This window comes from Phacochoerus africanus, chromosome 1 (assembly GCF_016906955.1).
Source record: "Phacochoerus africanus isolate WHEZ1 chromosome 1, ROS_Pafr_v1, whole genome shotgun sequence".
NCBI lineage: Eukaryota > Metazoa > Chordata > Mammalia > Artiodactyla > Suidae > Phacochoerus > Phacochoerus africanus.
In genome coordinates this window covers 99605670-99618233 of record NC_062544.1, presented here as the reverse complement: position 1 = coordinate 99618233, position 12564 = coordinate 99605670, and the positions used below count along the sequence as shown (strand labels likewise).

The 12564-nt window shown below is 42.7% G+C and overlaps 1 protein-coding gene across 3 annotated transcripts in view; it reads left to right on the top strand.

The window, feature by feature from the left end:
• UBP1 (upstream binding protein 1) overlaps nucleotides 1-12564 on the top strand; it is a 71199-nt gene that overhangs the window by 52331 nt on the left and 6304 nt on the right. For 2 of the 3 annotated variants that reach the window (XM_047769579.1, XM_047769574.1), the window contains 4 exons: nucleotides 4542-4645; nucleotides 9031-9085; nucleotides 9324-9417; nucleotides 11776-11866. In XM_047769579.1, the coding sequence (XP_047625535.1) occupies nucleotides 4542-4645; nucleotides 9031-9085; nucleotides 9324-9417; nucleotides 11776-11866 (344 nt within the window). Of the gene's footprint in view, nucleotides 1-4541; nucleotides 4646-9030; nucleotides 9086-9323; nucleotides 9418-11775; nucleotides 11867-11991; nucleotides 12559-12564 lie in introns of those variants that run through there. The other variant, XM_047769584.1, reaches the window with a different exon arrangement.

Sequence of the window (12564 nt, the reverse complement as noted above, 5' to 3'; positions counted from 1 at the left end):
GGAGAGACTTGGATTCTACTCTTAGAATCCTTCATACTAGTGGTCTTGACTTCACACAAAAGAATATTGAAAAAGAATATAATATATACTCTCTTGCACGTTTTTAGATAGACAACTGAAAGTTTTCATTGTAAATTTAAATAGTTGCAAAGGAGACAGTTTCTGACATAGTGAAGACTTGTATTTCAGTTTAGGTGAAACCATCTTATTACTGTTTGTCATGTACCCTGTGCGGTCTAAATGCCATAGCAGTTTGATGCCCATTGTGGTTGTCTGAAATTTTACTCTGCTCTTCTTTCTTGAGCTTCTGTTTTCTCTTTCACTCCCCTTAAATAATTTTGTCTTCATAGGACATACTTGTATGCCTGGAAATCTTTTTTTTTTAATTTTTTTTTTTTATTTTTTTTTCCCGCTGTACAGCATGGGAGCCAAGTTACTCTTACATGTATACATTTTTTTCCCCCACCATTCCTTCTGTTGCAGTGTAAGTATCTAGACATAGTTCTCAATGCTACTCAGCAGGATCTCCATGTAAAATCCATTCCAAGTTGTATCTGATAACCCCAAGCTCCCGATCCCTCCCACTCCCGCCCTGTCCTGTCGGGCAGCCACAAATCTATTCTCCAAGTCCATGATTTTCTTTTCTGTGGAAAGGTTCATTTGTGCTGTATATTAGATTCCAGTTATGAGTGATATCATATGGTATTTGTCTTTGTCTTTCTGACTCATTTCACTCAGTATGAGAGTCTCTAGTTCCATCCATGTTGCTGCAAATGGCATTATGTCATTCTTTTTATGGCTGAGTAGTATTCCATTGTGTATATATACCACATCTTCCTAATCCAATCATCTGTTGATGGACATTTGGGTTGTTTCCATGTCCTGGCTATTGTGAATAGTGCTGCAATGAACATGCGGGTGCATGTGTCTCTTTTAAGTAGAGTTTTGTCCGGATAGATGCCCAAGAGTGGGATTTGCGGGGTCATATGGAAGTTCTATGTATAGATTTCTAAGGTATCTCCAAACTGTTCTCCGTAGTGGCTGTACCAGTTTACATTCCCACCAGCAGTGCAGGAGGGTTCCCTTTTCTCCACACCCCCTCCAGCACTTGTTATTTGTGGATTTATTAATGATGGCCATTCTGACTGGTGTGAGGTGGTATCTCATGGTAGTTTTGATTTGCATTTCTCTTATGATCAGCGATGTTGAGCATTTTTTCATGTGTTTGCTGGCCATCTGTTTATCTTCTTTGGAGAACAGTCTATTCAGGTCTTTTGCCCATTTTTCCATTGATTGATTGGCTTTTTTGCTGTTGGGTTGTATAAGTTGTTTAGATATTCTAGAGATTAAGCCCTTGTTGGTTGCATCATTTGAAACTATTTTCTCCCATTCTGAAAGTTATCTTTTTGTTTTCTTTTGGGTTTTCTTTGCTGTGCAAAAGCTTTTCAGTTTGATTAGGTCCCATGGGTTTATTTTTGCTCTAATTTCTATTGCTTTGAGAGACTGACCTGAGAAAATATTCATGATGTTGATGTCAGAGAGTGTTTTGCCTATGTTTTCTTCTAGGAGGTTGATGGTGTCCTGTCGTATATTTAAGTCTTCCAGCCATTTGGAGTTTATTTTGGTGCATGGTGTGAGGGTGTGTTCTAGTTTCATTGCTTTGCATGCAGCTGTCCAGGTTTCCCAGCAATGCTTGCTGAATAGACTTTCTTTTTCCCATTTGATGTTCTTGCCTCCCTTGTCAAAGATTAATTGACCATAGGTGTCAGGGTTTATTTCCGGGTTCTCTATTCTGTTCCATTGGTCTGTCTGTCTGTTTTGATACCAGTACCACACTGTTTTGATGACTGTGGCTTTGTAATATTGCCTAGGGTCTGGGAGAGTTATGCATCCTGCTTGGTTTTTGTTTCTCAGGATTGCTTTGGCAATTCTGGTCTTTTGTTGTTCCATATAAATGTTTGGATTGTTTGTTCTAGTTCTGTGAAAGATGTCACGGGTAATTTGATAGGGATTGCATTGAATCCGTAGATTGCTTTGGGTAGTATGGCCATTTTTACAATATTGAGTTTTCCAATCCATGAACATGGAATATCTTTCCATTTCTTTATATCTTCTTTAATTTCTTTGATTAAAGTTTATAGTTCTCGGCATATAAGTCATTTACCTCCTTGGTCAGGTGTATTCCGAGATATTTGATTTTTTGAGGTGCAATTTTAAAAGGTATTGAATTTTTGTATTCCTTTTCTAGTATTTCATTTCTGGTATACAGAAATGTGACTGACTTCTGAATGTTAATCTTATATCCTGCTACTTTGCTGAATTTATTAATCAGTTCAAGTAGTTTTTGGGTTGCACCCTGAGGGTTTTCTATGTATAGTATCATGTCATCTGCATACAGTGACAGTTTTATCTCTTCTCTTCTTATATGGATGCCTTTTGTTTCTTTTGTTTGTCTAATTGCTGTGGCTAGGACTTCTAAAACCATGTTGAATAGCAGTGGTGAGAGTGGGCATCCCTGTCTTGTTGTAGATTTAAGTGAGAGGCTTTCAGTTTTTCTCCATTAAGTATTATATTTGCTATGGGTTGGAAATCTTTTAATGATCACCCTAATTGCTTTTTTTTTCTTTTTTTTCCCCTTTTTTGGCCGCCCTGTGGCATATATGGAGTTTCTAGGCCAGGGGTCAGATCTGAACCACAGTCATGAGCTACACTGCAGCTGTGGCTGTGGCAGTGCTGGATCCTTTCCCCACTGTATGGGGCTGGGAATAGAACCTGCATCCTAGAACTCCAGAGATGCCACTGATCCCATTGTACCATAGTGGGAACTCCTCACACTAATTAATTTTTTACAACAAACTTATATAAATCGAAATATAATTTTTAAAGTTTCCAATGGCCATAAGGCTTAGGTCAGTTGAAGAATTCAAAACTTGTTATTTGTACCAGTTTATCAAAACAGCAAATCATACAAATTTTGATGAATGTTAAGTATAAAAATAAAAATGTTACTGGAAATGCCTCTTGAATGATGAGTCGGGGTAGAATGTATTTATAGATTTTTTTTTAATAAATAAGATAAACTTTATTGAGATGTATTTATTTTTCTTTCAGCAGTATCATTCAGATCTTGGGATCTCCTTCCTTTGACCCAAATCCCAATGATCTATTTTTATATGATCTGATAATTTATTTCACTGTCAGGTGACAAGATGTCCTCCTTGCTTTTTTTGAAAGCAAAGAACTGAAAACTCCCCGACACACATAAGAATGCTGTGGAGTCATGTACTTTCTTAGTATTTCTCCTAATGTCTTTGAATGGTCTTTTACTTGGTTTTTGGCAGTCTTATACCCCATAGCCATGGTGAGAGAGGATGTCATTTTTTCTTGTATGTAATGGGAGAAAAGTGATTATGAAAGGGGACCCTTGGAACTGAGGGAACTGGCAGTTTTAGAAAGACCACCCATGGAAGAAATGTGTTCCCTCCGTCCTCAGCATTTGAGACCACCCTGGCCTGCTCAGCATATGCCGTTGGCTTTGGCTTTTTCAGTACTCCTAAGTGTAATAGTTAAGGTGTCTTTGCTCTGTTTTTGATCAGAATTGTGCCAAGGGCTGAAAAATATTTCAATTCATCCTACCCCTTCCAAAAAATATAAGTGATAAAACATAAATAGATAGGTAGATGTACCCAGGCAGTACCATCCACAGCTGATGTATTTTGGTGTTGGGCCTATCTCATCTTACTTGGGGATAAGTATTAATCTTATAGAGGCTGAGAAAGTACATGGGTGCTGGTGAGGCTGCTCCTCAGGGAAGAGGACAGAAAGCACTAGGTGAGACAGAGCCACCATCCTTGTCACCATGCCTCGTCAGGTGTTGCTTCTAAATCCTTTCTTGCCTTTGCTGTTCTTTTTTTTTGTTGTTTTGTTTTTGTCTTTTCTCGGACTGCACCCACGGCATATGGAGGTTCCCAGGCTAGGGGTCTAATCGGAGTTGTAGCCGCTGGCTACAGCCACAGCCACAGCCACAGTCATTCAGAATCTGAGCCGCGTCTGCGACCCACACCACAGCTGACAGCAACGCCGGATCCTTAACCCACTGAGCAAGGCCAGGGATTGAACCCGCAACCTCATGTCTCCTAGTCGGATATGTTAACCACTGTGCCACGACGGGAACTCCAGCCTTTGCTGTTCTTTAAACCTTGATAGGTACATCCTGGGGAATTGGTGAAGCGGGAGGTGAAATTTCTCAAAAGTACATTGTACGTAAGCATCCATTTCAAACGCTTCATAAATGTTTGCTGCTGTCATCACTTCAGGTCCCCTCTGAGATTAATCAGTGTCTAGATGCACACAGCAGGTAACATTTTTCATTGCCACATGGAAGTCCATTTGATATGTTTCTGTGAGGTTGCTTGATGAATGTTAGGTGTCTTGTGTTTCATAATCTTGCATTTGGCCAGACTAGAGAGTGAATTACAGGAATATTTCTCCTATATAATTTTAGAAGTGTATCATTAATTGACTTTTGTTTCTATCCTCAGTGTTCTCCATGGCCTGATACCCCCACAACCTACGTGAACCACAGCCCATCCCCAGCGCCTACCTTCTCGTCCCCACCACAGAGCACGTGCAGCGTCCTAGACAGGTATTGTGTGAGTGCCATGTGCCAGGGCCCCATTGTGCCCACGCTTCGCCAGCTCCCTTTCTCACAAGTTACAGCAGCCTCCCTTTTTGTATATCTGGTGTATGTAGTCATTAGAAGTAGCCTTTTCAGAGGAAAATTGTCTTTTCTTCCCCTTTTAGCCTTTTTGCTCCTAGCTCCTTGTGTCTCACACATTCACAGCCGTGGAAATTGTAGAAAAGGGTGCGTTTTCAAGATACGTTCTTTTTTTTTTTTTTTGCCATTTCTTGGGCTGCTCCTGCGGCATACGGAGGTTCCCAGGCTAGGGGTCTAATCAGAGCTATAGCCACCAGCAACGCGGGATCCGAGCCGCGTCTGCAACCTACACCACAGCTCACGGCAACGCCGGATCGTCCACCCACTGAGCAAGGGCAGGGAGCGAACCCGCAACCTCATGGTTCATAGCTGGATTCGTTAACCACTGAGCCACGACGGGAACTCCTCAGGATACATTCTTTGTGAGATAAAACAAAATTAATGGGGTTCATGGCTAGAAGAGGACAGTGAGTTGTTAAGATGAAACTGTGACTTGAACGTGTCAGGATTACATTGACTTAAATGCTCACCATGTCAAATAAGAACTGTTTTCTATTTCTTCTCCCTTCCAAAGACACACTCTTTTTTTTTTTTAAGGTAAGTCTTTAAACTTGAAGGACTTTTGAATTTCTAAAGACTTACTCTGGTTTAGAAATGGGAGTGGTAGCTTTGTTCATCCTGTTACTGACCCTAACTGTTGGCTGCTGGTCGTTGGTGCCTGGTGGGTTGGGGCGGTATGGGAGATGGAGCAGGGGATGTGTTCCTTCCCAGGCGCAGGAACTCATGCTGAGTAGGTCAGATCAGAAGGTCCCTACCCTTAAGGAAATTTTTTGCTGAGAAAGAAAATTAGGAAAGTTAAAAGACTAAAAGGAAAGAGTTCTGTTTTTATTTTTATTTATTTATTTATTTTGTCTTTTTCTCATTTCTAGGGCCGCATCCACGGCATATGGAGGTTCCCAGGCTAGGGGTCGAATTGGAGCTACAGCTGCTGGCCCATACCACACAGCCACAGCAACACCAGATCCGAGCCACGTCTGGGACCTATACCATAGCTCACAGCAACACTGGATCCTCAACCCACTGTTCGAGGCCAGGGAGCAAACCTGCAACCTCATGGTTCCTAGTCGGATTTGTTAACCACTGAGCCACGACAGGAACTCCTTTTTTGGGGGGGTGGGGGAGGGGGGTTCTCATTTTTATACTTAAGTCATGCTGACAAGGTATGCCTACTCGGGCTGCCATAACATTTAAAAACCACAGACTGGCTCTTAAACAGTAGGAATTCAGAGTTCCCGTTGTGGCTTAGAAGGTTACGAGCCCAACTACTATCCATGAGGATGTGAGTTCAATCCCTGGCCTTGCTCAGTGGGTTAACAATCCGGCGTTGCTGGGATCTGTGGTGTAGGTTGCAGACGTGGCTCAGATCTGGTGTTGCTGTGGCTGTGGCATATGCCCGAAGCTGCAGCTGCAGCTCCACTTCAACCCCTAGCCTAGGAGCTCTTATATGCTGCAGGTACTGCCCTGAGGAAAAAAAAAAGGAAGAAAAAATAGAAATTCATATGTTATGGTGCTGAAGATCCCTCAGGGTCAGGATTTGGTGAGGAATCTCTTTGGGGTTGCAGACTGCAGGCCTGTGTCCTCATGCAGTGGAAAGCAGACTCTTTTCTCACGACTCATGAGAAGTGTCACTGATCCCATTCCTGGAGCTCCACCCTTAAGGTTTCATCTACACTCATTACTTCCCATAGGCCCCACCTCCTAATACTGTCAGTACTTGTCCATCACATTGCGGGTAAGGCTTCCAGCTGAATTTTGAAGGAACACAAACATTCAGTCTGTAACAGGGTCTGGTGAGAAAACAAATTAAGCCATGCCTTTTCCCTGAGGAGATGGTAATTCTGACGAGGCAGCCTATTTCCATGCAGGTGATTATCCCTCGAGAATAGGAGGCCACTCTGGCACCAGCGTGTTACCATGTAGGGGACTGAGTAAACTTAGAAAATGATGACAGGAGTTCCCATCATGGCTCAGTGGTTAACAAATCCAACTAGGAACCATGAGGTTGCGAGTTCGATCCTTGACCTTGCTCAGTGGGTAAAGGATCTGGCATTGCATGAGCTGTGGTGTAGGTCTCAGACACAGCTCAGATCCTGCGTTGCTGTAGGTGGTGTAGGCCGGTGGCTACAGCTCCGATTAGATCCCTAGCCTGGGAATATCAATATGCCACAGGAGCGGCCCTAGAAAAGGCAAAAAGACAAAAAAAAAAAAAAATGATGACAGTTTTAGAGATGACCTGTGAATTCTTGACACACTGGTTGACCAGATAATTGCTGATAGCCTGCTGTGTGCCCAGCACGGACTAGGGTGCTGTGATATGTAAGTGAAGGAAAGCTCTGTCCCAAGAGCTAGTCCTAGTGGGTGGAGAAGGATGGTAAATAATCAACATGATAAACCAAAGAAATTGAGGTACACAGGCTAAGAAGGAACCAGTAATGAGGCCGCACCCACCCTGAAGCCACCTCATGTTCATTTTCCCTTGGAAACACGAGGATGGTGGCACAAGTTTCTTTCATTCTCTTGAATTTCACCCTCTTTAATCATGGATAAATATATACATTAAAATGTATTCATTAAAGGGATATTATTTACTATTTTGGCTTAGGATCATTATATCATTTTTTTTTTTTTTGGCTTTTGGCTTTTTGCTGTTTCTTGGGCCGCTCCCTCGGCATGTGGAGGTTCCCAGGCTAGGGGTCGAATCAGAGCTGCAGCCACTGGCCTATGCCAGAGCCACAGCAACACTGGATCCAAGCCACATCTTCGACCTACACCACAACTCACGGCAACGCTGGATCGTTAACCCACTGAGTAAGGCCAGGGATTGAACCTGCAACCTCATGGTTCCTAGTTGGATTCGTTAACCACTGCGCCGTTGACGGGAACACCCATTATATCATTTCTTATAGCTCATTATTAAAGTAGATTTTTTTCCTTTTTTTTTTTTTTTTTTTGCTTTTTGGGGCTGTGTGGCACATGGTAATTCCCAGGCTAGTGGTCACATTGGATCTGCAGCTGCCGGCCTATGCCATAGCCACAGTCGTGCCAAATCTGAGCTGCATCTGTGACCTACACTGCAGCTTACGGCAACGCTAGATCCTTAACCCACTGAGAGAGACCAGGGATCGAACTTGCAACCTCATGGATACTAGTCAGGTGCATTACCACTGAGCCACAGTAGGAACTCTAAAGTAGACTTTTGCAGTTATTTTCAACTGTTTATCGTTTTTTTTTTTTTTTTTGGTCTTTTTTGCCATTTCTTGGGCCGATCCCGCAGCATATGGAGGTTCCCAGGCTAGGGGTCGAATTGGAGCTACAGCCACCAGCCTACGCCAGAGCCACAGCAACGCTGGATCCGAGCCGCGTCTGCAACCTACACCACAGCTCACGGCAACACCGGATCATTAACCCACTGAGCAAGGGCAGGGACCAAACCCGCAACCTCATGGTTCCTAGTCGGATTCGTTAACCACTGCGTCACGACAGGAACTCCCTTTTTTTTTTTTTTTTTAAAGAAAGTTTATTTTTATTAATTTATTTTTTAGGGCTGCACCTGCGGCATATGAAAGTTCCCGGGCTGAGGTTGAACCAGGCAGCTGCAGGCCTACAGCACAGCCACAGCCACAAAGGATCCGAGCCACATCACTGCATGGCAGCACTGGATCCTTAACCCACTGAACAGGGCCAGGGATCCGAACCCACATCCACATGGAGACAATAATATTGGGTTCTTAACCTGCTGAGCCACAATGGAAACTCCTTAACTGTTTATCTTATTTGATTCTCGTATTTTTTTTTCCTAACTGAAATGAATGAGTATCCTTCATTTTCCTGGTACACCTGGAAATGACTGGAGCCTTTTTATTTCATGAAACTTGAATTCTTTTTTTTTTTTCTGTGTTTTTGGCCATACCTGGGGCATATGTAAATTCCCCAGGCCAGGGATTGAACCTGCGCCACAGCAGCAACCCAAGCCACTGCAGTGACAATGCCAAATTTTTAGTCCACTGCACCATAAGTGAACTCCGTGAAACTTGAATTTTTTTTTACTAGAATAGATGGAGGAGGAGAAGGCACAAATTGAATGTCTTCTGTGTCTTAATCTTATTCACTCCCTGACTAGTTGTGCATACATTCTTTTTGCATATTTACATTGCTCTGTCCCACAGTATTGTTTTAAACCCTCCTAGTTTAATAGCTTTTAATGTCTTGTTAAATTTTTAATGTTATAATTATCCTTCCCTCCTTCTCCCCAGCAATTCTTCTTCCCCAAATCATCAGGGAGATGGAGTTTCACAGGCCTCTAGTGAAGTAAGTATCTTTTCTTTAAAGCTATTATGCTCTCAGGGTCCTGCATTTTGCAGCCTCTGACAGAGGTTCATGTCACTGAATAGCCACAACCCCTGGGCTCTTCCTGGGCATTTTAAACTTTAAACCTGGAGGGTTTCTGTGTTTTGTTTAAATATTCTTCTCTATAACATGCCAGTGACTATTTTTTTGGTAACCTTAAATTGTTTCTTCTGTTTATGTTCATTTTCTTTGTTAATAGCAACTGCAGCCTTCAGCCACAATCCAGGAAACACAACAATGGCTGCTCAAAAACAGATTCTCTTCCTATACAAGACTGTTCTCCAATTTTTTAGGTATGCTTGTGTTGTTTACTTGTTCTATATTTTCAGTAGCCCTAGTTTTTTTGGAAATAACTGTAAATAGATTCCTAAGCGTATGGCAGAATTTGTATAGGGAAGTCCTGTGTACCTGTCCCCCAGTGTCCTCACTGGTAAGCTCTTGCAGACTTATGATACAGTTTCAAAATAGGAACTCAATACTGTTTCAACAGTTTTACATGCCCATATTTTTGTTTAGGTATGTATAGTTAGTAACTTTTTATTTGATAATAATTTTTGCTTTATGTGCAAATTCATAGAACTATCACCAGCATGTGTGTGCACATCCTTAACCCACATTCAGAGCTGGACACAAACTACATGCTCACGAATACTGGTCAGGTTCTTAACCCACTGAGCCACAACTACTGAAAAGTGCCTCCCAGAGAGGGTCAGAGCAAGAAGCCTCCCTCTCCTTGCTTTTCTACTGTGCGGATGCTCACAGGGGAAGGAAATGGCAGAAGGCCAAGCCACAGTGGTCACTGCTCACAGGGAAGAGCTCAGAACTAAAAACACAAATCTGTCTGACAGAGCAGTAACCTGGGGCCACCTTGTGCCCCAGCTGGTATTTCCCTGTGCTGTGCTCCTCATCTGTTTCCCGACACAGGTGCTAAAATTTTAAGTCAGTTTTTTCACAGTTAATCATAAAAATGTGGATTCCCACCTAGGGAATGACTTTCAGCCAAAACTTTAGACAGACAAAGACTACCTGGGGAATGGTTAATGACAGCATAAGCACAGCATACAGGGCTGATGTCATAGGAAACCAATTTCTTTGTGAAACCAAGTTTTCCTCTATGCCAACTGTGTGCACACAATGTTCCGTCCTCATAAAAGGCTCAAGCCGTATCTGCATGGTTCCATAGCACTGTGGGCCAAGGACAGCTGGCTGCACTTTGCTGCGGCCTGGCATTTCACAGGATGAGGTGGCAGGACGCGTTATGAAGTATTCTTTAGGAAAGGGTCCCAGGGCCATGTTTGGGAAATGCTGCCCCTGATATTTCTATTACTATCCCTCCAAGCAGGCTTCTTACTGTACCACTTGGAAGAAGCACTGCTTGGTCCTTTTAAAAATTCCATCTAAATACTCCCTTAGCTTATTAGGTAAGAAAAACTTAAGTCTATAAAATCCATATTCTGTAATACTACAGAACATTAAAGGGGAACACACTACTGCTACAACAGTAGTTGTGGCTCAGTGGATTAAGAACCTGACCAGTATTCGTGAGGACACAGGTTCAATCCCTGGCCTCACTCAGTGGGTTAAGGATCCAGCATTGCCGTGAGCTGTGGCATAGGTTACAGATGTGGCTTGAATCATGAGATGCTGTGGCTGTAGCATAGGCTGGCAGCTGCAGTTCTGACTTGATCCCTAGCCTGAGAACTTGCATATGCCACAGGTGTGGCCATAAAAAGAAAAAAAAGACTATTGCTACAACATCTTAGATAGAGGCAAAGGCATTATGCTGAGCAAAAAAAAAAAAAGTAACATACGTATGATTCCATTTATATAACACTGTCAAAATGACAAAATCAGAGGCAGTAAACAGATGAATGGTTGCCAGATATTAGGGATGGTGGAGGAGGGATACTAGGTAATTAGGGAGATCCCTGTGGCAAGATTCTGTCTCCTAATTTTGGTGGTGGTGAAATGCCAAAATGACTAGCCTTTGTCTCCCTCTCCCAACTCCGTTTCTGTTCTGTTTTAAAGCATAGACTAGATATCATGTCATTTACACTTACCAAGTGTTTATGGGGAAATCTTAAGTATAAGATGCAATTCTCTGCCATGTTTTTGTAGCAAAACTGGCTGCTGTGACAGAATTGTGTTACAGAATGTTCAATTGGACATAGCATGTTATAGTGTAAAAAGGGTTAGTGTTAGCTCTTCTGCCAACTGTGTGACTTTGGGTAGGTTTCCAAAACTGACTTGCATTTCTTCCTTCTGTGAGTTAAAGATTGGTCTGATGATCTCAAGATGGATTGTCTGGTGTCAGAGTCACATTTCTCCACATAACCACAACCCAGCCAAAATAAGGCAGGCAGTGCAGTCCTGTACTGGGAACAGGGTCTCCTGTCTGCCCTGCTCATTGCCCTGATTTACCAGCTTCTGGGCTTCTGGAGCTCCTTCCTGGCATAGGGAGGGAGGGAGGACCAGCATTCTCTTTGGTTCCAAGGGAAGGGGGTGTGCTGTTCATGTGTGTGGGTAGGCGGAGGAGACCTGCAGTGGATTTGAAGGATGTTTAACTGTGAAGACATGCTATCAAGCAGCCAGTATTGCTGGCTCGTTTCTTATTTCCTTGAGAGTATTCTCTTTATTCATCTCTTTTCTAGGTGCCGACTTACTAAAACTGACAAAGGAGGATCTAGTACAGATTTGTGGTACAGCCGATGGGATTCGGCTTTATCATTCACTGAAGTCCAGGTAAAAAATGCTGTGTTGGAAAGGAGTTGTCCTCTTGAAACAAGATTGTGCCTTCTTTGCGTTCCCCGGGCGGCATGGGCCGGGGCGCCGTGCTCACGAGGAGACTGTTTTGTGTACACCTTCAGGCAGGCACTGATGAGGGCAGAGGTAGACTAAGGCTGTAGAAATGCACTGGGCAGGACTGAGTTCTTGAAGACGACTGGGTTTGTTGCCAAGAAAACAAACTTCTCACGTAGGTGAGCGCTACAGAATCTCTGGTTTTCAAGGTCATATCACACTACTAAACAGTTATTAAACATGTAAATTTCTAATTGTGAATTAAAATAATAGAACTGTAAACTTGTGCTGGCTTTTAAGATCCATTTACTATTGTTGATATTTCTAGACTTGTGCTGTGAGAATTCCATTAAAGCTGAATCTTACTGATTTTAAATTGCTGACTTAATCTTGAAACTTAAATTTACCAGTATCTGACAGACCCTCTCAGTGGTTGAGTGTGGATCGTCAGATTAGACTACCTGTAATAGTTGGTGTGAGGTGTGTGTTTTCATATATATGTATATTTTTTTAGTAAATGATTTTGAATGATGAAGTAACTTTGTCCAGTTCACTTCAGGAAGTAGACCCTGGAGTCTTGTAGCTGTTGCTTGCGCATGCGGCCCTCCTGCCAGCTCACAAGCACCATCTTCTGGTTGCAG